This window comes from Eutrema salsugineum, unplaced genomic scaffold (assembly GCF_000478725.1).
Source record: "Eutrema salsugineum unplaced genomic scaffold, Eutsalg1_0 scaffold_7, whole genome shotgun sequence".
Classification (NCBI taxonomy): Eukaryota; Viridiplantae; Streptophyta; class Magnoliopsida; order Brassicales; family Brassicaceae; genus Eutrema; species Eutrema salsugineum.
Genome location: NW_006256486.1, coordinates 3,384,831 through 3,412,609, shown reverse-complemented (window position 1 = coordinate 3,412,609; position 27,779 = coordinate 3,384,831). Strand labels below are relative to the sequence as shown.

Below are 27,779 nucleotides of genomic sequence, written 5' to 3'. Positions count from 1 at the left end.
CTTGAAATTGCATTCCAAAACAAATATACATCAAAGAGAGAAAAGCTGATTTCATAAAACGATACTTTGTTGTCAGCTTTGTTAATTTCATATGTTTCTGAAATACAAAACTGACAGAAACGAAAAAGAAAACAAGAAAAGCTCATATGTACAACTACTTTATTTTTGTCGCAAATTTCTTTTGCTGTTTTCATTCTCTGATGATTATGTTTACTTTCGCAGATCATATGTCGGATCTGAGCCGTTGTTGTTGGTCGATCCATTACCTGATTAGAGAGCCAAAAACATAAAATCAACAAACAAGATAAGATAATTAGAGACGAAGAAACCAAATTTGTGTATAGAGTTTAGCTAATGTACCAAAATCAAGATTGTTCCAAGTCTCATATTCTGGAAGCTGTTTTGGCAGAAGGAATGTTGCAAATTGATCTTCTTGAGGATAGTACAATTCTTGTCGTTCCATTAGAAGATTTTGTGGTTGCTGATCTAAATCTCTAGCAAAATTCTCAAAACTCAGACCTTCAAAATCATTACAGTATCCAAAACTATATGCATAAGGTTCTGATTGTGGTGGTGCAGCAATTAATGACGGATCGATGAGAGGAGAGATTAACTTCTCTGTATAAGTATAATCAGTAGATTCAATCCACTGATCATGCATTTGATCTTGATCATGATGATGATTAAGTTGATCATGATGGTGAAGTTGACGATTAGGTTTCTGCAACTGTGCAATCCACTGATCATGAATTTGATCTTGATGATGATGATTAAGTTGATCATGATGGTGAAGTTGACAATTAGGTTTCTGCAATTGTGTTACTACAAAGACACACACAAAAATCGATCTTTCGTAAACCGATTTAAGTAATAATCTTAAGGATAGACACAGTGGTTTATCTGTTACCACTAACCTGGTGCAGTAGTACTAAGCTCAATTTCTCTAAATTTCTGCATCAGGTATACTTGCTGAGCAAGCAAATCGTTGAATGTAGCTATTTGACGAGCCACTTCGCATCGTTTGTTGTATTCTTTGAAGAAATCTGGATTGTCTCTTTGAAGACGTTCCCAAACTGAAAATAAAAACAAACAAAAACTTTACAGGAGACTGAAAATATATTTTAGGTATTTATTTTCCTCAGAGTATGAAATCAAATTTAATTTTTTTTTACTTACTTGCTGTAACCAGAGGTGGATAAATCTGGTGATTTTCATGTAAATATGTCATAGTTTGTTCCATACTCATGTACTTTTGAATACATGCTTCGATTTTTCCCTTGATCTGAAACAAAGTGAACCATATAAGAAAAGTTACGATTTTTTTAAGGATTTGGGGAGAAAGAAAGAATAAAACCATACAGAATCTATGATCTTCGAAACATTCAGATTTCCACTCATAACTTGAAAAATCCAACAAGAGACAGATTTTTTGTTTTTGTTTTTGACGAAAAGGAAGCTTCAAGTGATTAATGAGGTTTCATTGGTTTAAATATGAATCGGAGATTGCGCGAAATAAACAAACTTTGTGGTTGTTGAGTTAGTTATAGTTTTGATTCGGTTTTTAAGATTTTCTAATATTTATTTGTTGTTGTATAGGATATATATATTTTGAACTACCAATACTATAATGTGATACATTAATTTATAATCGAATATTCTGTCTACATTTTTTAAATAATCAAATAATCAAAGATTTTCCCTGATTCTCAAAGGACTTAGATTCATGTTGTTGCTTAGTCTATTTCCTTTGCTTTTAAAATTATAAAAATAAAATAGTCATACAAATATAGAATCAGCGATCAATGTATTAATTCCTCTATATTTTACTCATTTTGTACATATAATTCGTAGTTCTAAGTTCTAGTGAGTTGAATACGACTAATAAATTATTGGTCAAAATTTAAAATTTAAATGGTAACTAATAATATTTGAAAAACACATAAATCACTTATATAGATTTTTGTTGGGAATGAAACTACACAAAGACAACCTCAAATTTAGCACAAGGGTTGTGTTGAATGTGAGTACTTAGACTCGAGTTTCCCTCGAATTTGAAGTTGTACAAAGCTTGTCGTTGCGTGAGCCCAAGCGGGTAAATCCGGTGTACTCTAAGCTCATTGTCTCCTTTTAAGCTTCCAGGCCTTTCCTTCTTCCACACAGGCTCATGTTTTAAAGACTTGAACTTGGCTATAACCGCAGTTTCTAGAGCTTCATGAGTCAGATTTTTACCCCTGGATTGGACAAGAACGGTTTCCGAGAGCAATTAACATAACCATATATCATGTCTTTTGCTTAAAGTGGGCAGTTAGGGTAAACTTTCTTACCTCAAAAAGATTGATTCCATCTCAAACCGGCCTCTTTCTCTAACATAAACATGATAAACTGTGTCTGATCCTCCCCTGGTGCACTTGCAAGGTCGTTTCTTGAAATTAGGGCTTTTTTCTTCTTGTTCTTGAATCCTCGTAGCCAGGAAAATGCAGAGACGACAAGATGAGTGTACAGCAGCCATGTCAACAAGTGCTTTGAAAGAATCTGAAGGACCCTCGTGCTTCCATCTAAAAACAAAAAACAGAAGCATGAAGCTTTCAAGAAGAAGTTATTCACACACATTTACGATCATTTATGGATAAAAACGGACCTTAATGTCTGATTATAAGCAGCAGGGTTAGCTGCGAGAAACTTCATTCTCTTTGCAACTGGCTCAACATCTTCCATATTCTTGATGTGAAGGAATGAGTCAGAAGAAGGAGCGAATTCTTCTATATTCGGAGCACCAACAACCACAGGGACAGATCCTGCAAGAAGACAACATTAGTTAGATTCTCTAACTTGGAAAATACGAGCAACCACTATTGATTAGTGATTTATATAACGTGATTTATATAACGTTCTAGTTAAAGATTCACCTATAGGGATTTGTAAGATATGGTCACAAAGAGAGAAGGAAGCTAAAACGTACCAGCAACTAAAGATTGGAAGAATTTCTCAGTGACATAATCCTCCTCGTTAGTGTTCTCAAAAGCCAAGCTGAATTTGTATCGTTTAAGAGCTTCAACCTTGTCAACTACATGAATTTGACAGAATACGAATCACATCAAACTAATGACTTGTTGATCTCCCAGTGTTCGATTTCAACGGTATGGTTTAATATTCAACTTTACCTTTTCCATCACGGTTCCGATGACAACCACCATAAGAATCAATCTTGATGCTAGTCTTCATCAGGGCTTCAAGTGCTTGCAAACGGAAATTCCGAGCCCCACAATTGGAAATAAAAGCAGCTGCGATAGCTTTCTCGGTCTTAGGCTGTATTGGAGCCATTATATCATACTCCGCCCATGAAAAATACCCGACAGGAACATCTGATGATAGACTAGTGGTCATCACTATATCATAACCTCTCCTGATGAACAAGAACATTATAGTTATTACAAAGTCAGTTCATTTATCAAACATTCGACCAAAACAAATGTCGTCGAAAAACCGGTTTTTTTTTAAGTACTGTTAAAGATTGTGCTTACCCACCGTCGTGCCTGTGCGAGATCATTTTCTGGATAGTACTGTGCTGATTCCATGGATCTGATTATACCAAGGGTTCCATGTTGATGACCTAATCCAAACGCACCATCCGGTGTTCTACCTGAGCTATCTCCAAATGTACATTTTACAGAACACGATTTAAAGTCCTACAAATTAAGAGAGAATTGAACTCAGTAAATGATTATATTCAGAAGCAGAAAATTTGAACTTAACATCCATCACAAGACAAGCAAAACACATATAGTGAATCCATCCATAAGAGATATGAAGCTAATCATTCTTGCTCAATCCATGATTCACAAAATAGTGTATGTATGATCCATCAGGCAAAAGCATAAGTTTTTTTTCTATGCCCAAAAGAGAATGAGTGATCAAACATTAGATTAGCCAAAGTAAATTAACAATCCATCTTCCAGATCAAAGAGGACAGAAAAAAGGATTTCTTTTTTTTTTTAAGTTCTGTGGCGTTTTTACCTGCTCACCACCGGAGACAAAAATCGGATCTTTATTGAAATCCCTAGAATAAGTCACTGAATCCTCTCTCGTCAACCAATCCTCGCAGCTCTCGGTAAGCAATCCGATCTTCCGGTCGGATCTCGTCGGCGGAGACTGTGAGAGCGACGGAGACTGGGTGAAGAAATCGGTCAACGTATCGACCAAAGCGACTTTATCGAGCCGACCCAGAAACCCGATCTCGGCGATGACTACTAAAGCCACGCAGAATGGTAACAGATTCGACAATTTTCGCTTAATAGATGAAGAGGAAGGAGAAGAAGAAGGGGAAGAAGGAGAGCCATTTGCTACCGGCAATTCGTTGTGGGTAGCTCCAATTCTGGGTCCTCGAAGATTCGAGAAAACACCCATATGAATCAACAGGACGAATCTCGGTGAGAAGAACAACAATTTTAGGTTTTGCTATTTTTTTCCGAGGTTTCAAAGAAGGAAGATTTTCTCGTTAACTGATTTTTTTTTTTGGTCAAATTTCGTTAACTGATTAAAAGAGAAAGATTTGGTAGTGTTGGGTTTAAATGTTGTTTTGATTTCCATTGAGAGACTATCATAAGATTGAGAAAAATGAATTAATTATCCCTTAATTATATGTTTTGATTTTTCAGGCTTTGCTTCAAAGTCAAAAGCACAAGTTTATTGGTCATCGACGGAGCCATAAATTCGCCAACGTATTTTTGATTTTTGGTTTTTTTAGTTTTTGTTTTTTAACGTGTTTGATTTTTGGGTATGTTTCAAAAAAAAATTATGCAAATATCGATTTTTTATTGGCGGTTTCCACTCACTAACATCACTTATTGCCTATTGATCACTTATTGCCTATTGCAGATTTTTAATCCAATTATCAATCTAGATTCATCAACACATTTTCGATTTTACCAAATTTTCCAAAGTCTAAGAAGAGAGGTATACATTATGTTGGATAAATGGTGAAAGCATTTGATCATGGTGCCCTTCAAATATCACCTTCAGCTTATCATCAAAGGAACATGTTGCGTTTTAGAAGATTATATCTGGCAGATTAGCCATAGCTTTCGTCATTCAGATATTAGTCAGACAAATAAATAATATATCAAAATTGACAGACTTCACATAGAATTCTTTCATATATACACCAACTTGAAAAACACAAAGATATTAAAATAATATATGTTCGACCATCTGACAATGTGTGAAGCTTCATAAAATAAGTACTTTGCTAGTTGCTATAGAATTCAGAAAACATGTCTTAAAACATCGGAATACAAGCTTTATAAGCTTTATAAAATGTTATCATGATCATTTGGCATGTAAACTGTGTGGTCATACATACTCTTTTAAGTTTTAACTTTACTATGGTTTTTACTAGATTTTCCTACATTTGTTTACAAAACAACAGAAGACAATGTTGCAAAAGAAGCATATTGTGTACCGTGTACGACTTTATATAAAGAGAATTACTCAAGTATCTTCCAAACTTATGTTTATTAATAGTTTAACATATTTTTGTTTTTTATACTAGACTAACTTCGTATACTAATTTTGCCATTTTGAGCTTTGATGAGAAAAATATTGTTACGAAAATACCATTATTTTTTATATATCACATAAGCAAAAAATAGCGCGTCATTAAACTTAAGTTTACCACTATTTGTAGTAGACTTGTACAAAGTTGGTCAACACAAATTTTTGTTGGTAGATTTATTTGAGAGATGATAGATTTGTTGAAACTTAGTAAACTTGTTTTGGTAGACAAGTTTTTATAGCATAGTAGGCTTATTTTTTGTTGGTAGATATATTCATTGTTGGTAGATTTATTATCTTTAATGATAGACTTATGAATATTTTGTTGAATTATGGTAAGTATTTGACTTTTTGGTAGATTTAAATAGTAATGACGACAGATTTATCTTAAAATTTGGTAGACTTATATGTAATGGTGATAGATTTATTTAGTTTGATGTACAATAGACTTATTTTGTTTGGTAGATTTATTACTATTTATAGTAGCTTTATCAGGAGTTGGTAGATTTATTAGTATGTATGGTAGATTTAAAACAGTCGTATTTCAAAAAACAATGTGATAGATTTAATTATAAGTATGGTAGATTTATTAAATTTTGGTAGATTTAATATTTGTGATTTACAATCATGGTAGACTTATGTTTGTATTTTGTTCTTACTCAGATAACCTGTACTTTGAAAAATATTTTTCAGTTTAGTAGACTTATAAATATTTGGGTGAATGGTAGATTTATGAACCTTCTTTATAGTAGATATTTGACTTTTTTGAAATTTAAAATGACTTTTTTGCCTAAATTTGTTCATAATATTACAAAAAACCCGACTGTGTCATCTTCTTCGATTAGGGTTGCAGCTGTCGAACTGTGATACTTGAAAATTTGTTGCATGTATTTGTTTCTTTATAACAAGTTATTTTCATCATTCCACATCTTGTTACAAGTTATTTCCTTCGATCACCTGAAATCATGGAGCAAGTGATTTTGGTAAGTGATAATTGGTTTTTAAGGAAGAATGGGTGGGTGTTCGTAGTAGACTTAGTTATATTTTATGGTATACATGTTGTTTGAATTAGCATTTGCAGTAGACTTATTTAATATTTTATGGTAGACATATTATTTGAAGTAGCATTTGTAATAGACTTATTAACATCGTAAACAGGTCAGGGTTGAAGATGCCAAACTTTTGGCTGTGCAAGTTATTGATGCAGATCAGTAAGAGGTTATGGGCACAACTTCTGCCCATGTTGTCAATTTGAAGGAAAAAACATGTACTTGCTGTCGGTTTGATCTTGATAAAATCCCTTGTGTACATGCCATAGCCGCTGCGGAAGCAAAAAAAACTTCACGAATCTCCCTATGCCATCCCTACTACCAAACAAACTACTTGCAACATGCTTATGCAGGTTGTGTAATGCCAAGAGATGTAGCACTACCAGTGCTAGAAAAAGTGGCTAACAAAGTTTGTCATCCTCCTTTCGTTTGCAATCCTCCAGGTATGCCAAAGAAGACACGCATTAAGAGTGCATTCAAGATCGCCATAGAGAACAAACGTCCAAGACAGATGCTTAAATGCTCTAACTGTAGTAAAAGTGGACATAATCATGTCACATGTAAAGCCTAAACTTTCTAAGTTTAACTTTTTCAGTATTATCTTGTAATAATCGGTCTATTGGACTTATACGACTTTCTGCATTTTGTACTCTCTTCGAAGCACTTGTATCGGCCTACTTTTCTTTTTTAATAGTTGTCGACCTAATTGATGCAAAATATTCTAATAACTAACCGTTTTAACAATAAATATACCAAAATTTCAAAGGACCAACATCATGCCAAAAAAAAATATGGTCCTTTGAAAGTGTAGTTCATCAACATGTCCTAAAACAATCCGCCATAGATGTCTACCATCGTTAGAGTTCGACGTACAAAACAATAAAAGTCTACCTTCATCAAGGTTAGACATAACAAATCTACCGTCATAAGTGTTTAACATAAAAAATAAGTTTACCCATAGACGAATATTAGATCCCAAAAAAGTTTACCTCGTCCCATCTTTTTCATTTTGCCGAGTTTGTGTCGGGTCCGTACTTGTCTGCGGCTTCACCACACGGGTTTGGATACATCAATGCTTCATCTGGTTCGTGGACCTCATCATACATCTCAGAAGCATACTTCAAACTTCATTAGCTGTGTGAAGTCGTAACGACCCCACGAATATCTCTCAAACGCTGACTGATCCATCACTCTTTTCGCAGCACACAACGGGAGTCTACTATTACGATGTATCGCCCTAACACCAATAATCAAGATCCACAGCAAAGCCACCATCTTCTTCTTCTCGTTGGTCCATGTGTGGCATCTCTTCAAGACATCAAATATCTCAAAATAACTTAGGAACAAGTCTACCACTCTCTATACGAACATGTCTACCACTCTCAATCATTTACGAAAATTTCTATCAATCTCTATACAAATATGTCTACTACTCTCAATCATTTACGAACAATTCTACCAATCTCTATACAAACATGTCTACCACTCTCAATTATTTACGAACAAGTCTACCAATCATAACTCTATCATTATTGAACAAGTCTACTACTCTTTCTCATCATTTACGAACAAGTCTACTGCTCTTTCTCATTTACGAACAAGTCTACTACTCTTTATAAAAACAAGTCTACTACTCATTTACTATACCATTTAAGTCTACCATCATAAAATAACAAATAGACCACATTATTAACAATAAATCGATTATAGTGTAACCCTGACTCACCGCAAATCTTCACCTTCACCGGATTTCCTCTAACCCACCAGAAATTTCCTTAACACCTGCAAAACTAAAAAATTAGGGTTAGATTTTGCCGAATCGACGAAAGCTAGTCATTATGTAATCCTTGCCGCCGCATACTAAAACTTCACCACGAGGTAATCTTTGAAATGTAATTCCGGCAACTCCTCAAAATGTGCAGACGACTCGAACCCTAGAAGTCGGCGTCTGCAGACACTTCGAACGGCGCAGAAACATCCGTAAACAAAGAGGGAAGAACAGAGAAGTGTGAGGAAGAAGATTTTTACTGGAAAAACTTCAGTCCCCGCCGCAATCTGGTCGGGAAAAATATTTCCTTGTTCGCCGCCTTCGTCGCTCTCCTTCGTCGCCGCTATCGATTTTTTTATTGTTGAGAAACCAACAATACACTCTTAACCTATTTCTTTTTTATTAATATCTTTTAAAAAATAAAACAAAATAATCAATAATGGCAATTCTGTAATACTTTCTAACTTCGGGCTAAAATGGACATTGAAAAATTTTATAAGGATAATCTAGCAAGGTAGACTTATCCAAAGATACTTTGGCAATAAACCATGCTTAAGAGGATAATTTCATACATTAACTCCTTTATATTATGTGGAGTCCAGCATTACTGTGCATGTACAATCAAGGATAATAAATCATTATTTTTCCTTTTTGTCTATGAATAATGTGTGCATTACAAACTTAATCATGGAGGTGAAAACCGCACCCCAACTTTTCTCGGATATAAGGGAGTTCAATAACTAGCGTCTGAACGCCAGAGTAATTAAGTCCGGTTAACGATGGTAATATACCAAGAGAACCGGGCCGAGTGAACTCATGGGCCGACCTAGACCCGTAAATATTGAGTGGGTGGAAACTTCCTGATGGGAATAAGGAGAGTTTCCATAAATCTAGAGAAAATGAAACTTTTTTGAATCCCATATCAGAAAAGGAATTCCTTTGAACCGACTTAAAACATATATAAAAAGGAAAGATGAATCGACACCAAAGACACAGAAGAATCTGCAAAGACCTAGAGATTGAGAGCTAATAGATTTTCTGAGCATTCAATTCTCTAAGTCCTAGTTTGTTAAATGACCACCTCGGAAACAAACTCAGTTGTATTTATTCTGATCTGATATCAATAAAACCGAACTTCGATTTAAATTACTGTTTTGTCCCTCTTGTATGATATTACATATTAACACTTAACATAAAGAATAAAAACGATCTAAATTGTAAACATTCATATATTTTCATTTCGGCTTCAAAGAGAATTAAGATACAAAGCTGTTTTTATTTTTTTTCCCCTCAGTATCCTTATCGAGATTATATAATTCCATACGCTATTACAATTATTTTCAAGATATATTAACAATATAGTAATCATTTTAAGAAAATTATAAAAACTTTTTTTACTTTATAGTGTTAGAGAATTGTTGAATAGTAAAATGTTTTGCTCCCCAAGAAAGCGAAAACTTAACAGAAAATTTTCAGCATTCCAATAGCAATGATTTTATAAATTTATATGTATACATGGAGATGGACTCGAATCTAATCATGGGTAGATGCCCATTCTATACGTTGGTCCAACGAAGCACAAAAGTAGACGTTCACCTAAATAATTTATAAACTTATTTATAAAAGACGTAAAAATTAGCATTGTGTGACAAAACCAATTACCTAATGAGGAGAGGGAAAATTTCCATATTTAGAAGTGAATTTGTATTAAACTCGACGCAACAGTGAGGAGAGGGAAAAATATAAATAATTATTGTTTGACACCAAAATTCTCACACCATGGGACCAAACGAATCACTCTACCCACTCTCTACCTTTCTCGCCAGCATCTTATGAATAATAAATAATAAATAATAAATGATAAATAATAATCACAGTTTTATAAGAACGATGTAAAATTATTTTCCAACAAGAGTAACATATGGTTGTAAATAAATAATATAATATAATTATTAATTCAAATAAGAAAAAAGTTCGAAGAAAACCCCAAACACGATCTCCTTCAAGGCTTCAACATACTAACCATTGTGAGAAAGTAAAGACCATCAACAACTCATATTCTCACACATTTCATCTTCTAATTGGTTAGTCGTCGTCGACGTGAATGTCAGCTAAATTAAGTGACTAAATTAAATATGATTAAACAGGATATTTATTAATATATTCCAAAAAATGAAATCAAAATATCTAAAAATGGAAGAAAAAAACCCTTAAGAGGAAAAAAGCTTACCCCCTTAAAATGGCAGTTCGTGTCGAGGCAATAGTAAGCACACTTGTCTCCTCTCTCCCGCAAATCTTCTTGATTTTCCGCAATCGCCAATAAGAGATTAGGTGACAAATCTTAAGCTTATCTGTTCAAATCGCCAATAAATTTTAATTTTTTATATATGCTTTCCATATTTTGAGATCTGTCTTTGTCTGATCATCCCCTGTATCTCCTTTTGCTTTTGTCCGATTCTTAAATATCTGATCTGTTTTTTCTTCTCTGTGTGTTGTAAATCAACTAGTAGTAACGAAGAAGTAACTGTTGGTAGTGGAATTATTAGAGTTAGGAGTCTTCTTCTTCAACTTTTTTTTTGTTTCTTCTTCTTGAGGGTTTATGATCCGATTTTAGTGTTTCTTCTTGGAATCTAGAATAGATCCATCATTTCCTTGTTGGGTTCTCGATTTATCTTTTGAATTCATTTAGAAACTTTCAAGAATGTTCAAAGCTTTGAACTTTGGTTTTAATATTTTTTTTGTTTGCTCTGTAACCAAGGATCCTATGTTTGCTCTGATACACACATATGTGAAAAGGATCCAATTTATACTCTATGGTTCAAACTTTCCTTATATGTTCATGCTTTATTGCTTATGCTGTGTAAAACTATAAAATATATACAGTTTACACATTTATATGAAAGTTCCTATCTTTGGCTTGTGCTCTTATGCAAGTATACATAAACACAATGTGATACATAAGTTGTGTGATCTACTCTTGAACCGGTTTCAGTTTCACCCAAATTGTCTGGTCTTTTGCTCTCTTATAGGTAAAGCTAAAAAGGGATCTGATCCGTTTGGTTTTAGACTGAAGAAGAAGTGATGGGTACTCAAATCAATTTCAACAACTTAAACGAAGATTCTTCTGGAGGGAATGGGAGTAACAATAACCAGTCAAAGCCATTAGCTAGGCAGTCTTCGTTATATGCCTTAACAATTGATGAGCTTCAGAGCACATTGGGTGAGCCAGGGAAAGATTTTGGGTCAATGAATATGGATGAGCTCCTCAAGAACATATGGACTGCTGAGGAAACTCAAGCCATTATGACAACTCCATCCTCCATTGCAGCTGTGCAACCTAGTACTGGTTTTGTCCCGGGAGGGAATCTTCTACAGAGGCAAGGCTCCTTGACTTTGCCTAGAACGCTTAGTCAGAAAACTGTTGATGAGGTCTGGAAAAACTTGATGTCCAAAGAGAGTGGTAATGGGGATATGGGAAATAGCTGTGGGTCTGATGCACCTGGGAGGCAACAGACTTTAGGGGCAATTACTTTAGAGGATTTTTTGCTACGCGCTGGCGTTGTGAAAGAAGATAATAACTCTACTCAAATGGACGAAGACAGTAGCGGTTTTTATCATAACAACGGTGCTTCTGCTGGTTTGGAATTTGGATTTGGTCAGCCGAATCAAAACAACATATCATTCACCGGCAACAATAGTTTAGGCCTTAAAGTGCAGCAGCCACATCAGAGATTGCCTCCAACTATCTTTCCAAAACAAGCGAATGTAACATTTGCAGCGCCTCTGAATATGGTCAAAAAGAGTGTATATGAGGCTGATGATGGTCGGGTCAACAATAATAGTGGTTATGCTTCTATGGGAGGAACAGGGGTTACTGTTGCAGCTACTTCTCCTGGGACAAGTAGTGCAGAAAACAATGCTTGGTCATCACCAGTTCCAGTTCCATATGTGTTTACTCGGGGAAGAAGAAGCAATACGGGACTGGAGAAGGTTGTTGAGAGAAGGCAAAAGAGAATGATCAAGAATCGAGAATCCGCTGCTAGATCAAGGGCTCGAAAGCAGGTTAAGTGTTAATCTATCCGAGTTGTCATTACCATTTTCTTTTCAAGATATTTGATATTGATTTCGATGCTACGGTTTAACACAGGCTTACACCTTGGAACTCGAAGCCGAGATTGAAAATCTCAAGCAAGTGAATCAAGATTTGCAGATAAAACAGGTGTGTATTCTACCAATTTATTTTGGCTTTCTTTCTTGCTCCTCCTTAAAGAATCTAGCTGGCTCAGTTCTATAACTAAGCTTCCACTATGATGATGCAGGCTGAAATTATGAAAACCCATAAGAATGAGGTAAAAACCGTTCTTCCTCTCTTTGTTTGGTAACACCTTTTATTTTTCTTTGTATTTCATGTATACAACAACCTTGTCTCTACATCACCAGCAGCAAAAGACTCTTTACATTTCCAGACAATTTGTGTTTGTCTAAATGTGACGCTATTGTCTCTTTGATGGTAATGTTCACTGATACTGCTTCTTGAATTTACAGCTTAAGGAATCGCCGAAGCAGCTTCCATGTGTGGCCAAAACCCAATGCTTGAGAAGAACCCTTACAGGTCCGTGGTAAGAAGGCAGAGTAAAAAGCAAGAAGAGCCTCGCAATGTAATACAACACCCAGCAGAAGGAAGACTTTGGCTTTAGTATGGGACTTGGGAGACTAAAATGTAACCGAAGATAGCTACTGTACAGGAGAGATACTCAATGTAGAAATCTTTTGAGCTGAATTTACTAAGAGTGCAGAGTATGATAGCTTTCAATATGAATTCATAATTTATAGTATGTAGACTTTCAGATCCAACTATAGAGAAGAAGTAACAAACTCAGAAAGAGAATCCATTTATTGGAGAGTGAGGTAAACTCCTGCAAAATGACCTGGAAGTTGTACTAGACGATGAACCAAAGATCCTGTTACTGCTTTTTTGAAATCCCAAAACGGTTCTCTTCCTACTATCCTGACCTATCTCTTCCTCAACCGCTTTAGCAAATCCTCTATGCAATTGATCACAGCTTTCACACAAGAGCCTCAAGACTTGTTTGATCGATGGCCTAGACCGGCCTTCTTTCTCAGTACACAATCTCACAACCGTCACAACCGCTTCAAGCTGTTTTGCTCCATCATCATCGTCAATGGAGTCTTTGATCCTCGGGTCTACCAAATCCAGGTGTCTTGATTTCGTCGCAAGAAACCGCTGAGAAGTTTCAACAAGATTCCTACCTTCATCGACCGCTCTTCTCCCGGTTATGATCTCCAGCAACACAACTCCGTAGCTGTACACATCACTCTTCTCCGTCAACTCCTGCGTTACTACATACTCCGGATCTACATAACCTGAAAAAAAAAATCAGATTTTTACCTCAGCTTCCATACAAAAGGAGTAAAGTGGTTTTGTTCTGTATCTCTCTCCCTAACCTGGAGTTCCATGGATTTCGGTATTCACAGGCTCAAAGCAAACAGAGCCATCTCTAGACGAATGTGCAAGGCCAAAATCTGAAAGCTGCACCAAGAAAACATCTTTAGTTATCCAAGTTGAAACGTTTCTGTGACACAGAATCAGATGATGCAAGATGGTACGTACTTTTGCGACGAAGTTCTCATCGAGTAATATATTGCTTGATTTTATGTCTCTGTGGCAGAGAGGTGGATCACAGTAGAAATGAAGATATTCCTGGATGAGAGAACAACGTTGCAGCCAAGAACCAAAAACTGTAAAAGATTTGTAATTAAACTAAAAGGGTATATCAGTTTACTAGAGAAAATGGAGATGGAAAGACTTTGAAATACTTACCAAAGCATTAGCCACATCGATCGCGATTTTCATTCTTGTTTCCCAACTAAGTGGAGGCTTTTCTGTAGCTGCATTGGAGGAAAAAGAAAAGAAAGAAGAAAAGTTTCAACACAATGAATCTTTTAAGCTTAGGTAAAAGAAGCATATACATACAATGTTGATGATCTTTTAAGCTCCCATTTGCCATATAATCATAGATGAGGAACCTGAAAGATTGGGGAGAAAAAGGAAAAATAATGAGAATACTTTAAACATTTTTATAAATGCAGAACGCGATAAAACAAACAATTCATGGTTCTTCACCTTTCTTTCTTTTCGATGCAAAAGCCTTTTAGAGCAACGAGGTTACGGTGATGTAGCTTAGCTAAAAGCTCTATCTCTCTGCAAAAATCATTTTGAGATTGTACAGAGACTTTGTTCATTCTCTTAACAGCTGCAACCAGTCCATCGCTGAACTCGGCTTTGTAAACAGTCCCAAAACCTCCATGACCAATCACCTTGTTGAAATCATTGGTTGCATTTCTCATTTCCTTGTAGCTGAATTTTCGGAAAGGTGAAGAATCATCTGCATGGAGAAGATTTGGATAAGTCTTTTTTGATATGACAGTAAAACAAAGGACTCATTTTTGTTTACTTCACCTTCATGAATCTTGAATACAGGCCTGGGAGAAGGAATTGTTTTTGTTGATTTTCTATCCAAACTCTCGGAATCATCGAGTTCCTGGTTTTTTCTACGGATAAGAAGTACCAGGACTACGAGCAACGTAAGAGCAACAGCTGTAACAACAATCCCAATGGTTGGAACCATCGTTAAGTGATAAGGATTGTTGCTTTGACTTGGAGTCAATAGAGAATGATCACTGTTGCTTGGGCTAATAACACCAACTATACTTGGAGACGGTTTTGGACTAGCCAATGGTGGAAATGATTCTGTCAATATGTGAATGACATCAGAAAAAAAGACCAATCTGGTGCTAAGAAAATTACAGTCATGTATCTAACCTGAAGGGATGCTAAGCTCTGTCACTTGATAGAAACAACTAAGGAGTTCAAGAGCCGATGCATCGTCAATTCGGCTTGCTAATGCAGCATAAGTCGCATCACGACAAGTACTCAACGTAACGTTCTTAGTCTCTGCACCTATGAGATCACGAAGGTAAGTGATACCAGAATTCAAACATCTCCTGCATTGGTTCGCCGGCGAAAGTGGGAGTCTGCAGTTTCTTGTAACATGTCCGAATTTTGGAGACTGATGCATTTGTGTAACACTGGTTCGACCGTCGCAGTTGTACTTAACAAGGATCTTGGTTCCCAAACCGCAGAAACTGGTCGCGTTTCTCGAGACTCCATAGAGCTCCATGGTTTTAGAGATGGAACCAATGCAGGTCTCAGATAAATCTGATGAGACTCCAAGATTAGTTGACAAGTTAGCGTAACGAGCCACGGATACGGCAACGAAAGCGTTCATGTAGCGGCAGCATTTGCCTCGGTTGGTTATGTTGGAGCACACAGAAGCTACTAGAGTGAAATTTGATAAACTAAAGTCCAATGGACAATCTGCAAACACACATAACAATGCAGCATTACTGTCTGAAACAGAGAAGAGTCCATCGAAGTTTGACAATGGAGATTTGCTTCAAAACCGAGAAAGATAGTTCAAAAGTTCAAAGCTTTTAACTTTCTAACCACCATAGCTTGAACAGGCTAAGCTTAAATCATTATTTTTTACGAAATTGAACCTCAAATTTTGTGCGTTCTCAAGATCTGATTATATTCCTAAACAGAGCATTTGCATGTAAAGCAACTAACCCACCGCCAATTTCAACAAATGGACTACAACTATGCAAATTCCCCATCAAAACTCAAAATTTGTGAGACCCAGAAGCTCAAAATGTGATTTTTAATCAAAACTAAGATCACTTATCCTCTGATTTAGACGATAGCAAGATTAGCAAAAAGAAGCTTTTTGAGAGAATCAAACAGTGGAAAATCGGAAAAGACAAAACCTGCTGCCATTAGTGAAGGCAGTTGGGTTCCAAGTAATGAAATTAATGCCAACAAGAAAGCTTGACTATTCACCGCCATGGCCAAGAGCAACCAGAGAGAGTCAGAGAGAGAAATAGAAGAGGAGAGAGAGAGAGAGAGAGAGATTATAAAAGGGTTAATGGAAGGTCCCTCCCTGTGATATGACATTCGAGGGTCTGTATACTCTCTCACTGACAAGGAAAGAGACAAAGAATCACACCACTATTCAATTCGTGATGAAAAACGACGAATTTTTAAACCAAAGTCCCTAACTTATCTTTTCATCTCGTTTTCATCCACAGGTTCTTTACATGTGACTAAGGCTTCCCACTTTGTTTATCATTTTTAAGCTCATAACACTCATGTTTTTAGTACTCAAATTTTAATACAAAGATTAGTGTCTCACAAATGCATAATTAAATAGATATAAACGAATTTATAAAATGGAGCTCGCATGTTATTCATCATCATATCTATTGTATGATGAAATCTCATGCATTTGTTTGTTTTCACTGGTTTATGAAATTTAAAAAAAAAAAAAAACATTAGTTGCTCGTAAACTAACAGTATTTTCCACAAACGCTAATTTGGTGTTAATTTTTAAATAACCCTACTTTATGTTAAAATGTGTTAATTATACTTTTGTCCTTTTCTTGGAGACTACGAAAGGTATTGTTTGGTTAAACTTAATTTAAAAAATTAATACGCACAAGCATTTCGTAAGTGTTTGGTGAAGAGAAAGCGACACAATGGATAAAATGGCTACATGGTTCGATGGCTTTGGGATTGATCCTAAATTATCCTAAACTAGGTGAATACCTGCATGTAACGTGCGGGTTTTTCTTTTCAAAATTTTTAATTTTTTTTTTATATTTTTATAAAAATTAATATAATCATCACTTGTTACTTACTTACTTGTTAATATTTTATTTTAAAAAATTATAAAATATTAATACATATTGAATATTATTTAATAATTTAAAGTTATATTAAGATTAATAAATATTATTCAATATTTTTAATTAGTTATAACATAAATTTTTGTTTAACATTTACAGAAATATTAATTGATAGTTAATTAATTAAAAAAATAAAATTAATATAATCATCATTTCATTTGTTACTTGTCAGTATTTTATTATAAATAATTTTAAAAAATTAATTTAAAATACATCTTGAATATTATTAAGTAATCTAAATATTATTAAGTAATCTACAATTATATAAAAATTAAATACATATCTATCAATATTTTAATTAGTTATAACATAAATTTTTGTTTAACATTAATATAAATTTTAATTAAGAGTCAATTAATAAAACAAACTTTTCATATTCTTTAAATGTTTTAAATTTTAATATTAAAATTTATTAATTAAAATTTAAAGACAGGTGTCAATCTATCCAATGCTGATGTATCAATCATATGGAAAAGTTGAGCAACTTTTATATATAAGATTATCCTAATTAAAGTTTTGAAAATAAAATTCTACATCGAATTCAATATAGAGAAAAAAAATGGAAGAAGCAATGTGAACCCAAATGCTCTACATAACGTTGGTAGGGTCACTCACATGTGTACACCCTGTCATATCTCAGACCCCAACTGCAATATTTTTTTAAAAAGATTTAGAATTATTGTATGCAGTGTTTTTGTGATAAATATTGTATGCATTTCTTTTTAGAGTGTCATCATAGACAAGAGTTTTATGGACATTGTAAGGATTTATATGGTTATGTGGATTGTAGAATGGGTTATACATATGTTAGTTACTAACATAGGGTTACGTTGACACTAATTCTTGCGAAGTCTACAAAATCCAAAGAATTAAAAAAATAAAAAATAAAGAAAGAGAAATATAACAGATTTTACGATTTTTTTGCAAATGTGAGTATGAATCAGTGCTGAAGTTTGGGTCCCAACTCCCAACCCAGTACCCACCAATAAAAACCGACCGTTTGAAAAGAAAAACTGAAACTTTTCAACTGTATATCAAAATGGTTCGTCCTTGTGCCAGTTTTTCCATGAGTTTTAAGTCATAACTTCAAGTTGGATTCATACCTGATCCTAAATTGATTATGCTCCTGACTCGAACAAAAAAAATGTTTCATAAATAAAGAAACGACGTGGAAATATTTTAGCAGTGGTCAAAGAACTTAATTTCGTGTGTTGTGAGGAGAGTTGTCTATAGTGGATGTGGTAGAATCGTCTGTTGTGGATCTGTGTATTGCAGGAAGATTTGCGTTGTGGATTCCTTTTTAGTGGAACTTTAAATTGTTATTGCAAGTGCTACAAATACAGTAGTAAAATTTGATCGATTAATCATCATTTGTAATATGATTATCTGTGTTAAAGAAAAAAAGAAATACCACCAAAAAAATGAAATGGTTTGCAATCGTAGAGACTGGGCTAAATTGGCCCAATTGATTATCTTGGGCGATAGGGTTCTATGGTTATAGAACGAATTTGAAGGATTACAAGTGGTCCATTGACAGCCAAACAAACAAAAGGTATGTGATTGCGTGCAAACTTTATAATTGTGAAAAATATTTGCCTTTTAATTTCGTCAAGACTCTTCTCATCTCATGTATCCTCCTTAGCTACACAATCTTTAAGATTCAAAGCGGTTTCCTCTAAATTTGGTAGTTAAGCACTACTTTGGTAGAAAGCTACGATTCTCGTTTTGGAATCAGAATCGGAATTAGAATCGCACGGAATCGATCAGAATCGTTAGTGAATTGTGATTCCGAAATTTTACCATTTGGAAACACTGAGGAATCGTTCGATTTCGAGTTAGAATCGTGTTCTTCGTGGTTGAAAGCGTTGCTGCAAATTTCGACTAAAATTATAGAAGAAGATGACCTGTCAATTTTATTAGGTTTAATATATTTTAAGTCCATTAAGCCATCATTATCGTTTTTTATTTTATTTTTAACATTATTTAATTAAATTAATTATTTGTTTAATATATGTTAAGTCCATTAAGCCCATTAAACCATACGCTTCCAACACGTACCCGATTCCTGAATTTTTGAAAAATTCGATTCCCTGCTTCTAAACGCTTCCGCTTCTCTGCTTCTGCGATTCCGCTTCTGATTCCATGCAGCTTAGGTTAAGCACAAATTATAACTTTAAAAGATAAACCACATTTAATGTAATTATTTTTTAACAGTCACATTTGATGTAATTGATAGTATGCCTTTCCATAATCATGTAAATAAGTGGTAAGCAAAAACATCGGGTTAATTCCCTTTTTTGGACATGTTCGTAATTCATATAGCCAAACAAAATTAGTAATATATCCAGTTTCTTGAGTAAAAATCTTTCAATTTATCATTCAAGCGCAATTAGCTCAATTAGTTAGAAGAGTATTGAATAAGTCTTCCCAAACTCAAGTTCGAGTAATTTAATTAGCTTTGGAAAGAAAAAAAGAAAAACTCATTTATCAAAAAAATAACTAAAATGGCACAGTTGGTCGAGTTTTCAGAGTTCTAGACCAATGGTAGATCTTCGACTAAATTGCATAAAATATTAGAATATGGGACATATATATATATATTTTTTAAATGTAAAAATAAATAAAAATCAAAGAAAGAGGCTGTGGAAAAAAAGGCTGTGGAAAAGAGAGGCAAACCAACAAACCCACTTTTGCAGTAGCACTTATTATTATGTCATGTCTTCACCGACACGCGCGCACTTCCGTTCACTCTTATTTTCTATCCTTAAAATCCTCAGATTATTCTTCTTCTTTTTTTTAATATCTGTTCGTTTTTTTAATTTTGTTTCTTGCTCATAAGAATCTTCAGGCAAAAGCAAACAACCAGTTCAATTTAACACTGATGATGATTAAGTAGCTACACTTGCCTGTCGTTTCTTCTTTCGTTTTGGGTTTTCATTTCCTGGCGAAGAAAACTATGTTTCAAAGATTAGTCTTCGTTCTCATTGCTCTTCTGATTCAATCTTCTTTCCTTTTTGAGTTTTCCTCTGCTCTCAAAGTAAGCAAATCGCATCAAACTTACAACACTTTCTTGGCGTCTGTCCTCTGTCCGACAGAAAAAACAGAGGATCTTTGTCTCCCAAAATTCCATTTTTCTTTTTGGTTTGGAGAAACATATTGCGAATAATTGATAACTACGACATGGGTCGTCCAAAGATCTTAATTTGAATAATGGGTTTCGATGAAAAAACTGTTTTTAAAAACTTTTTTCTTGATTTATTTGGTTTTGTATCGTAGGAGGGAAAAACATGTGTTAGAAACAAGAACTGTGACACTGGATTGCACTGCGAAACATGTCTAGCCAACAATAATCTCAGACCCAGATGCTCTCGAACCCAACCCATCAACCCCATCTCCAAGGTTCACACTTTTCTACTTTTGTCAATCTATAATCATTTGGACCAATTTCTTTTTTCCTTTAAATTGATAAATCTATCGCTTGTATATAAACAAAAAAAAGGTAAAAGGGTTGCCTTTCAACAAGTACTCGTGGTTAACAACTCACAACTCGTTTGCTCGACTCGGGGCAATATCAAAAACCGGTTCTGTGATTTTGGCTCCTACTAATCAGCAAGACTCAATCACAAGCCAACTCACTGTAATATTCAATACAAAGTTTCAAACTTTAGTAAACCCTTTAAAGGATTTCTTGCAAAGGATGAATCTTTTTTGTGTGGCTTTGATGGTTATTATTGCAGAACGGTGTAAGAGGGTTTATGCTCGACATGTACGACTTCAAAAACGATATCTGGCTTTGTCATTCTTTCGGCGGAATGTGTTTTAATTTCACAGCTTTCGTAAGTTTTGTTATACTTATTTTCTTTCGTTATGTATTGTAAAATGTTGGTGATTTGTGTGTTTTTAATTTTGGTGCACAATTGCAGCAACCGGCGATTAACGTTCTAAGGGAGATTCAAGTGTTTCTAGAGAGTAACAAGGAGGAAGTTGTAACGATTATTATCGAAGACTATGTGAAATCGCCAATGGGTCTCACCAAAGTGTTTGACACGGCCGGGCTACGAAAGTTCATGTTTCCGGTAACTAGAATGCCCAAAAATGGAGGAGATTGGCCAACGCTTGAGGACATGATACGCCAAAACCAAAGGTTGCTAGTTTTCACATCCGATAGACGTAAAGAAGCAACCGAAGGAATCGCATATCAATGGAATTTTATGGTTGAGAATCAATGTGAGTCTCATATATAATACAAAACCATATTATACTATGATTTGTATGAACACATTTTTGTTAATGTTTTTAAGAAAAATATTCGCAGATGGAAATGGAGGGTTAAAGGTAGGAGTGTGTCCAAACAGAGCTCAATCAGCACCAATGAGCGATAAATCGAAATCTCTTGTTCTTGTGAACCATTTTCCTGACGCTCCGGATTTGGTAGTTGCATGTAAACAAAACTCTGCTCCTCTTCTTGAATCCATCAAGGCATGTTACCAAGCCGCGGGACAACGATGGCCTAATTACATAGCGGTCGATTTTTACAAGGTATATATCTATATTGGTAGTTGTAGGTTCCGAAGATTAATATGTATTCTCGTCTTATTTCAATCACATTTGTGTGTGTGTGTGTGTGGTTCAGAGAAGTGATGGTGGAGGAGCGCCGCAAGCGGTTGATGTTGCCAATGGCAATTTGATATGCGGTTGTGATAATTTTGCAGCGTGCAAGGTCGTTTTCTTTATTTGTTTAGAATCTGAAGACGTTATGTAGATTCTACAATGTGTTAAATTGTTTTCATATTGTTTGCAGGCGAATGGAGAGTGTGGATAGTAAAAAAAAGACTGAGAGCCCAGAGGCAACTCTCATGACCAAAGCCTTTGGTCATTGATTTACCAAACCGACCCAATCTTGGGCTTTCTGTGTTTGTTGGCACATTTTGTGTCACTTCTCATATAAACCTTTAGTGCAATGGTTAGCGTTTTTTTTTTTTGTAATCGAGATTAGTGTAATAGAGTAGTAGTTAGTTCAATATTACAATTTACATTATAATGATTTACGAACCAAAAACCGAATAATAGAATGTTGAACAATGAACACAACCAATTAGATTTTAAATTGTTTTGTGTAGAACAACACATCCCTAACAACTTGTTACGTCTCCGTTTTCTTTAGCTTATTTAAATTGGACACAAAAATGCAAAGATGATTAAAAGTATGTTTAATACAGAATAGTCAATAAGTGAGATGAAGAAAAGAAGATGAGTCAAGTCATCAGTTTTTCAAGAATGGTCGAGTCTCAACATGCTAGAAGTGTGACAAAGGGGGATTGTCGGTAACCATACGTAGCTTCGGGCTATCCACAATGGTTAAAAGATATTTTTTCCTGAAAATAGTATTGCCTTGTTGTAGTAGTCGTGCTTCTTTTTTTTTTGGCAAAATTCAAATGTTGTAATACTCTGTTCTTTGTGAGTGGATATGATTGCCAGTGATCCTTGTTTTGGTTTAGCTGGTTGTAAGCAAACAGTTCATGACTATAAGTACCATTCAGTGCAAGAAAATGAGAACTTCTGATGAGAAGAATTGATGTTATGGATCTTCTCCTTCTAAATCTATTATTTGATGACAAAAGAACAATTGTATCAAATAAAAATTGTCACTTGGTACCGTCAAAACCAAAAAAAAAAAAAAAAAACCGGTTGTCACTTGATGTGCCCTTTCTTTACAATAATATATTTGTTCAACTTGTTCTTTTTACACTAGTTGCCAAATATTTAGAGAAAACAACATTTCAAAAAAAAAAAACTACAAAAGGAACCACATAACTTGGATTAAATCCATTAAAAGAAAAAATCACAAAAGGAACAACATAACTTGAGTAAATCCATTAAGAAGCTCCAAAACATAAATAAAAACACATAGCTACAGGTTAGATGTTGAAGATATCTAAACAATTGATAATACAAGTGTCTATTTGCTTTTCTGCAATTACACTCCCACTTTTATTTTATTTTCTAAAACCTATGTATATTGTATATATTGATCAAGTTTGTAAATTCCAAATTCCAAATTTAGATTAGCGGGTGAACTTGTCATCCATTGCTTTTACTTTCTTCGAAAGTAATAGAAATTGTCGGTTATCTATCAAAGTAGTCACTAGAATTTAGATTCGCTAGATGTTGGATACTAATAACAAAAATCTAATTGTACAATATCGATTTTAGGATATGAAGTAGATAAAGGTAGTGGAGATATTGCATGGTTCATATAAACTAAAAGAAGAAAGTGGACTTCAAATGAGAGATACGTAAATTGTAGTGAAAAAGAGTAACGTTTAAAGTGGTACTTAAAAGAAAAAAAAATGGACTCTGCATACGTACAAGAACCTTACATATGATCCGTAACAACGCAACAAATGCATTTATTCAGTTATACTGTATTAGAAACCACAAACATATAAGTATAAACACTTGGCTACATAGCTTTCTTCGCACGTCATAATTGTAAAAAAAAAAGTTATTTATAGATTCCGAATCCGGTCCGGGTTGAGTGCACCGTAAGATACCGGAGAAGGAACTTGAGCTTCTTCGTCCTCTAATCGTTCTTGATCCAGTCTAACCCGGTTTGGATTCTTACCACAAGGGATACGAAACATAGACTTGGAATTAGGACAAGTCTGTTTCCGCATGAAAAAGTCAGCACATTCTTGTGACGTTTTTTGGTTTGGTAGATCAAGTATACAATTCATACGAACGTCCAGAATGTTTCTCTTGATGAGTTGTCTACATTTTGGACCGACCTGAGTGAAGTAATTATAGGAGAGAGAAAGGTTCTTGAGACAAGAAATCTCGCATACGATCTCTGGTATGGCTCCATAGAACTTGTTTCTGGCTAGATTGAGTTGTTCCATCTTGTCCAAGCAACCAAAAGAGTATGGTATAGGACCGGTTAGTTGGTTAAACCCAACATCAAAAACAGTGGCTCGGTTTAGCTTTCCTATTTGGTACGGTAAGCATCCGGTTAACTGGTTATTCAAGAAAAGGACTTCTTGTAGGTACTTGATGTTGCCTATGCTGTCCGGAATTGGACCCGTGAACCTAAGTCACATCACAATAAAGATAAAAGAAAATAATTTAGCTACTCACACACTATAATAGCTGTAACCATACAAACCCAAATTATACTACGACCAATTATTTTGTATAGATCTTATGTTACCATACAACCCCAATATATAGAAAAACTATCGAGTTAAGGATAAATCACACAATTGTTCTTACTATATAACATATCTCAGATTGAGTTCCTATCAATTGATTCTTTTTAAAAACAATACGATGACCCTTTTGGATTTCATTAGACAAAAAGAAAAAAAAAGTGTAAGACTTTCATTTACCCAATAAAATAAAAATAAAAACTTTACTAATACTATGAAATCTAACCTGTTGTTGGCGAATGTGAGGTAAAGAGCTGTGATGGAGCCAAGATTGGTTGGAAGTTGCTGAACAAGATTGTTGTTGTTGATGAACAAGACGTCGAGATCGAGATTGAAGACCTGAGGAGGAACAGAGCCTGAGAAAGTATTGAACCTGAGATCGAGAAACGTGAGATCCTTGGCTTTTAAGACAGAAGCTGGAAAATCTCCGGTGAGTTTGTTGTTGCTTAGATCGAGCTCGAATAAGTATTTCAAGTTGCTGACGTCAGGCACAGAGCCTAAGAAATTGTTGGAGTTTGCGTGGAAGATCGTGACAGTTTCTAACTTGTCGAGGAAGTTATCTAACCGGAGTTTCTTGCCAGCGAAGTTAAACTCGTTAAACTGGACGCTCGCGACAGCCAGGTCTTTTGTTCCCGGGAATATTGCGCATTCGAGTCCGCGGTATTTGCAAATGTCGGAGCCATTCCAAGAATCAAGAACATTCTTTGGATCGTCTTCGACTAGATTCTTGAAAGCTTGGAGGATTGGGTAGGCTTTCTCTAGTAGTTTGCTCTCAAAGACTAACAGTGGTTTATGCGGTTTGGGCGGTGAATGTGACGGTTTATGCTGTGATTTTGGTGGTTTATGCGGTGAACGCGGCGGCTCCGGCGGAGGAGATTGTGGTGGTTTTGGGGAAGGTGGAGGAGGGCATGGAGGAGGAAGTGGGGGAGGACATGGAGGAGGAGGAGGTGGAGGAGGGCAATCTGCAGGTTCAGGTCCCGGTTCCGGTGAAGGTGATGGTGGTGAATTGCCGCCGCCGATGATGATTTCCAAGGATTTTCTGTCGGTGATGTGGTTATTTCCGGTAGGTAGAGTGAAGTGGAGATGTGAAAGTGAAAGAAGGAGAAGAAGAATTGAAGAAATTGAAGCCATTGATTTCATGAAATTATGAAGTGAGTTTTGAGGATAAGCTTGGGACTATATATATATAGAGAGAGTTTTGTAGAGCAGAGAAAATGAGAAGACTTATTAGAAGCTTGAGAAGTCAATGGACAAATAAGTCACTTTCTTTTGGGTAGTGGGATATACCAACAGTTAATGAATTTAAAAAGAATATTAATGCAAGTAATTACATATGTAAAATTGATTAATTAAGAATATCAATTTCAGATGTAGCATTTTTGAGTTAATGGCTGAAAAGTCATAAATGAGAGAAAAAAAATATACCCTGCCACATTTGAGTCTGTGTGCTATAAGGGACGTGATATTCCGAAAATATTTTTAATGAAAGAAGAGATGGCATTCTTGATTTTTTTTTTTTTTGAAAATCGAGAAAATTTGAGAAATTAGAATTCTAAAATTCTAATACCAAAACCGATCTGGTTTTTCTCAATTTTTGGGTTAACCACCTGAACCAAAACCCGAAATCGAAAATCTCCCCAGAAATCGCCCGATTGATCTGCTCGAATCTCGAATCCGTCTTCGTTTATTATCGCTCGGCACGGTTCGCTGGCCTTCTCTGAACCCGTGGTGTTCGCCAATTCTCGTTTCTCTGCCGTCATTTTGTAATTAGGTATACTTCTTCTACAGTTTGGGGATTATGGTTTAGTAATCGATTTGTCAATTCTGGTCGTTTTAGGTTGCACATTGGCTAGTAGAGTGGCGTTTATATGTCGATTTAATCTTCTGAATGTTAAAATTTAACTTGTTACCGTTGAATCGAGCTGAATCGTAGGTTTGTATAGTGAATCAGTGAGATATGGGACAACTGGTACAATTAGCTTAACTGAATGGAAATGGACAACCGGTACAATTGGGTTAAGTGAATGGAAAGGGACAACTGGTACAATTGGGGTAACTGAATGTAATGGGAAAACCGGTACATTTCGGGTAACTGAATGGAATGGGACAACTGGTACAATTGGGTTAACTGAATGGAATGGGACAACTGGTACAATTGGGACAACTGGTACAATTGGTTAACTGAAAGGAATGGGACAACTGGGACAACTGGGACAATTGGGACCTGGAATGTATTGGGACAACTGGTACAATGGGGATAACTGATTGAGATATGTGGGACAACTGGTACAATTGGTACACCTGTGAGAAATAGGAAATATTGTTATTCGTTTATGACTTATTTTTTTTTGTTTTTGTGAACAAAAGAGGATGAGCGGCCACAGAAACATACATTTTGAGTATGGAGGATGTTATTATAAGGAAGGAGAGGAGTTTAAATGGATATCAAGAAGCTCCATCTATGCTATATCATTTAAAACCTCTTTGGATGAGGTTACATATTCGATGGTTGTAGATGGTATATGCAAGAAGATTGGGGTAAACGATAGTAAGAAGAAGCTCAAGTTAAGCTACATTCCGTTGGTAGCTAAGCCACTGAATGAGTTATGTATTGTTGATGATGGTGATGTGTATGTCTATCTAACAACTGTGGATAGAGAGGGACTTAAATCTGTGTTGCATGTGGAGATAATGGAAGATTTGGGAAGAGATAAGATTCAGGAGCTAGAAACAGGCGATATTATGCTTGAAATCGAGGAAGCAGGGAAAGAACAAGACGAACTTGCTATTGTGGCTGTACCTGAGACTGAGAAACAGATAGTGATTGATGATGTACTTTCACAACCGGATGATCATGAACATGTAGAGTCTGCAGAATATGGTATGGATGAGCATGATAACGTAGAGCCTCCTGGGGCTTTACAACCGACTCAGTTTGTTCTTGAATGGGAAGATGGTGCTGGTTTTGAGAAGAATCAAGAATTTTGATCGAAAGAGGCGTTGCGAGTATTGGTTGACAGAGCTTCGCATAAGGGATGTTTTGAGGTCAAAACAGTGAAGTCTGATCCTGGGCGACTCATTCTTAAATGCCGTCAAGCTGAACATGGTTGTTCATGGTATGTACATGCTGTAAGAATGAAGGATTCCACTTACTTCAGCCTTAGAGTATACAGGATAATGCATAGTCGCTCTCGGGTCCGTACCAGCACAGTTGAGAATAATAGAAAAAGCACTCCACAAGTTGTAGCAGATGTTTTGCTGTGCTTCGTGATCCAGGTGTAGTGGACGCACCGGCTCCTAGAAGTATTGTGAAGGTTGTTCAGCATGTATCTCACGTGACTGTGTCCTACTCTACTGTCTTGAGAGGAAAAAAACTCGCGA

General features: G+C 35.5%; 6 protein-coding genes across 8 annotated transcripts; 2 read left to right on the top strand and 4 right to left on the bottom strand.

Moving 5' to 3' along the window:
- Positions 1-210: 210 nt before the first annotated feature.
- LOC18011251 lies at positions 211-1,398 on the bottom strand. The gene is made up of 5 exons (XM_006393161.2): positions 1,360-1,398; positions 1,177-1,282; positions 915-1,073; positions 361-822; positions 211-266 (listed from the first exon to the last, which is right to left on the bottom strand). Exons 1-5 carry the CDS (start codon positions 1,396-1,398, stop codon positions 211-213), a joined length of 822 nt encoding a protein of 273 aa, XP_006393223.2.
- Positions 1,399-1,899: 501 nt separating this feature from the next.
- LOC18010585 (putative fucosyltransferase-like protein) lies at positions 1,900-4,534 on the bottom strand. The gene is made up of 7 exons (XM_006393160.2): positions 4,015-4,534; positions 3,526-3,686; positions 3,162-3,403; positions 2,960-3,064; positions 2,639-2,795; positions 2,325-2,555; positions 1,900-2,231 (listed from the first exon to the last, which is right to left on the bottom strand). The coding sequence occupies exons 1-7, from the start codon at positions 4,402-4,404 to the stop codon at positions 1,976-1,978; spliced, it is 1,542 nt and encodes a 513-aa protein (XP_006393222.1). The 5' UTR covers positions 4,405-4,534; the 3' UTR covers positions 1,900-1,975.
- A 6,029-nt stretch (positions 4,535-10,563) lies between these two features.
- LOC18011248 (ABSCISIC ACID-INSENSITIVE 5-like protein 4) lies at positions 10,564-13,214 on the top strand. 2 transcript variants are annotated; one of them, XM_024150253.1, is made up of 5 exons: positions 10,564-10,698; positions 11,397-12,429; positions 12,515-12,586; positions 12,687-12,716; positions 12,913-13,214. In XM_024150253.1, the coding sequence occupies exons 2-5, from the start codon at positions 11,449-11,451 to the stop codon at positions 12,988-12,990; spliced, it is 1,161 nt and encodes a 386-aa protein (XP_024006021.1). In that variant the 5' UTR covers positions 10,564-10,698; positions 11,397-11,448; the 3' UTR covers positions 12,991-13,214. The 2 variants fall into 2 exon arrangements, with proteins under 2 accessions (XP_024006021.1, XP_006393221.1); XM_006393159.2 differs by lacking the exon at positions 10,564-10,698 and having other exon boundaries at positions 10,792-12,429.
- Positions 13,166-16,402, bottom strand: LOC18011247 (probable receptor-like protein kinase At1g49730). Of its 2 annotated transcripts, XM_024150251.1 has the most exons (9): positions 16,216-16,402; positions 15,212-15,766; positions 14,849-15,139; positions 14,513-14,774; positions 14,363-14,415; positions 14,210-14,277; positions 14,000-14,089; positions 13,834-13,918; positions 13,166-13,752 (listed from the first exon to the last, which is right to left on the bottom strand). In XM_024150251.1, exons 1-9 carry the CDS (start codon positions 16,400-16,402, stop codon positions 13,244-13,246), a joined length of 2,100 nt encoding a protein of 699 aa, XP_024006019.1. In that variant the 3' UTR covers positions 13,166-13,243. The 2 variants fall into 2 exon arrangements, with proteins under 2 accessions (XP_024006019.1, XP_024006020.1); XM_024150252.1 differs by lacking the exon at positions 13,166-13,752 and having other exon boundaries at positions 13,832-13,918; positions 14,000-14,127; positions 16,216-16,362.
- Positions 16,403-19,931: 3,529 nt separating this feature from the next.
- Positions 19,932-22,284, top strand: LOC18011246 (PI-PLC X domain-containing protein At5g67130). Its single transcript, XM_006393157.2, has 8 exons — positions 19,932-20,230; positions 20,470-20,592; positions 20,693-20,830; positions 20,931-21,029; positions 21,117-21,420; positions 21,509-21,732; positions 21,827-21,913; positions 21,995-22,284. The coding sequence occupies exons 1-8, from the start codon at positions 20,150-20,152 to the stop codon at positions 22,013-22,015; spliced, it is 1,077 nt and encodes a 358-aa protein (XP_006393219.1). The 5' UTR covers positions 19,932-20,149; the 3' UTR covers positions 22,016-22,284.
- Positions 22,285-23,508: 1,224 nt separating this feature from the next.
- On the bottom strand, positions 23,509-25,557 carry LOC18011161 (uncharacterized protein At4g06744). Its single transcript, XM_006393156.2, has 2 exons — positions 24,625-25,557; positions 23,509-24,279 (listed from the first exon to the last, which is right to left on the bottom strand). The coding sequence occupies exons 1-2, from the start codon at positions 25,536-25,538 to the stop codon at positions 23,703-23,705; spliced, it is 1,491 nt and encodes a 496-aa protein (XP_006393218.1). The 5' UTR covers positions 25,539-25,557; the 3' UTR covers positions 23,509-23,702.
- Positions 25,558-27,779: the final 2,222 nt, after the last annotated feature.

Coding starts and splice junctions, on each gene's coding strand:
- LOC18011161 (XM_006393156.2), bottom strand. CDS start 25,538: ATGAAATCAATGGCTTCAATTTCTTCAATTCTTCTTCTCCTTCTTTCA. Junction 24,280..24,624: donor CTCACATTCGCCAACAACAG/GTTAGATTTCAT, acceptor GATGTGACTTAG/GTTCACGGGTCCAATTCCGG.
- LOC18011246 (XM_006393157.2), top strand. CDS start 20,150: ATGTTTCAAAGATTAGTCTTCGTTCTCATTGCTCTTCTGATTCAATCT. Junction 20,593..20,692: donor CCATCAACCCCATCTCCAAG/GTTCACACTTTT, acceptor AACAAAAAAAAG/GTAAAAGGGTTGCCTTTCAA. Junction 21,030..21,116: donor GTTTTAATTTCACAGCTTTC/GTAAGTTTTGTT, acceptor GCACAATTGCAG/CAACCGGCGATTAACGTTCT.
- LOC18011248 (XM_024150253.1), top strand. CDS start 11,449: ATGGGTACTCAAATCAATTTCAACAACTTAAACGAAGATTCTTCTGGA. Junction 12,430..12,514: donor GATCAAGGGCTCGAAAGCAG/GTTAAGTGTTAA, acceptor GGTTTAACACAG/GCTTACACCTTGGAACTCGA. Junction 12,587..12,686: donor AAGATTTGCAGATAAAACAG/GTGTGTATTCTA, acceptor ATGATGATGCAG/GCTGAAATTATGAAAACCCA.
- LOC18011247 (XM_024150251.1), bottom strand. CDS start 16,402: ATGTCATATCACAGGGAGGGACCTTCCATTAACCCTTTTATAATCTCT. Junction 15,140..15,211: donor AGAGCTTAGCATCCCTTCAG/GTTAGATACATG, acceptor ACATATTGACAG/AATCATTTCCACCATTGGCT. Junction 14,278..14,362: donor CTTAAAAGATCATCAACATT/GTATGTATATGC, acceptor CCTCCAATGCAG/CTACAGAAAAGCCTCCACTT.
- LOC18011251 (XM_006393161.2), bottom strand. CDS start 1,398: ATGAGTGGAAATCTGAATGTTTCGAAGATCATAGATTCT. Junction 1,283..1,359: donor TTTCGAAGATCATAGATTCT/GTATGGTTTTAT, acceptor ACTTTGTTTCAG/ATCAAGGGAAAAATCGAAGC. Junction 267..360: donor TTGGAACAATCTTGATTTTG/GTACATTAGCTA, acceptor CTCTCTAATCAG/GTAATGGATCGACCAACAAC.
- LOC18010585 (XM_006393160.2), bottom strand. CDS start 4,404: ATGGGTGTTTTCTCGAATCTTCGAGGACCCAGAATTGGAGCTACCCAC. Junction 2,796..2,959: donor CTTCCAATCTTTAGTTGCTG/GTACGTTTTAGC, acceptor GTCTTCTTGCAG/GATCTGTCCCTGTGGTTGTT. Junction 2,232..2,324: donor ATGGAATCAATCTTTTTGAG/GTAAGAAAGTTT, acceptor TGTCCAATCCAG/GGGTAAAAATCTGACTCATG.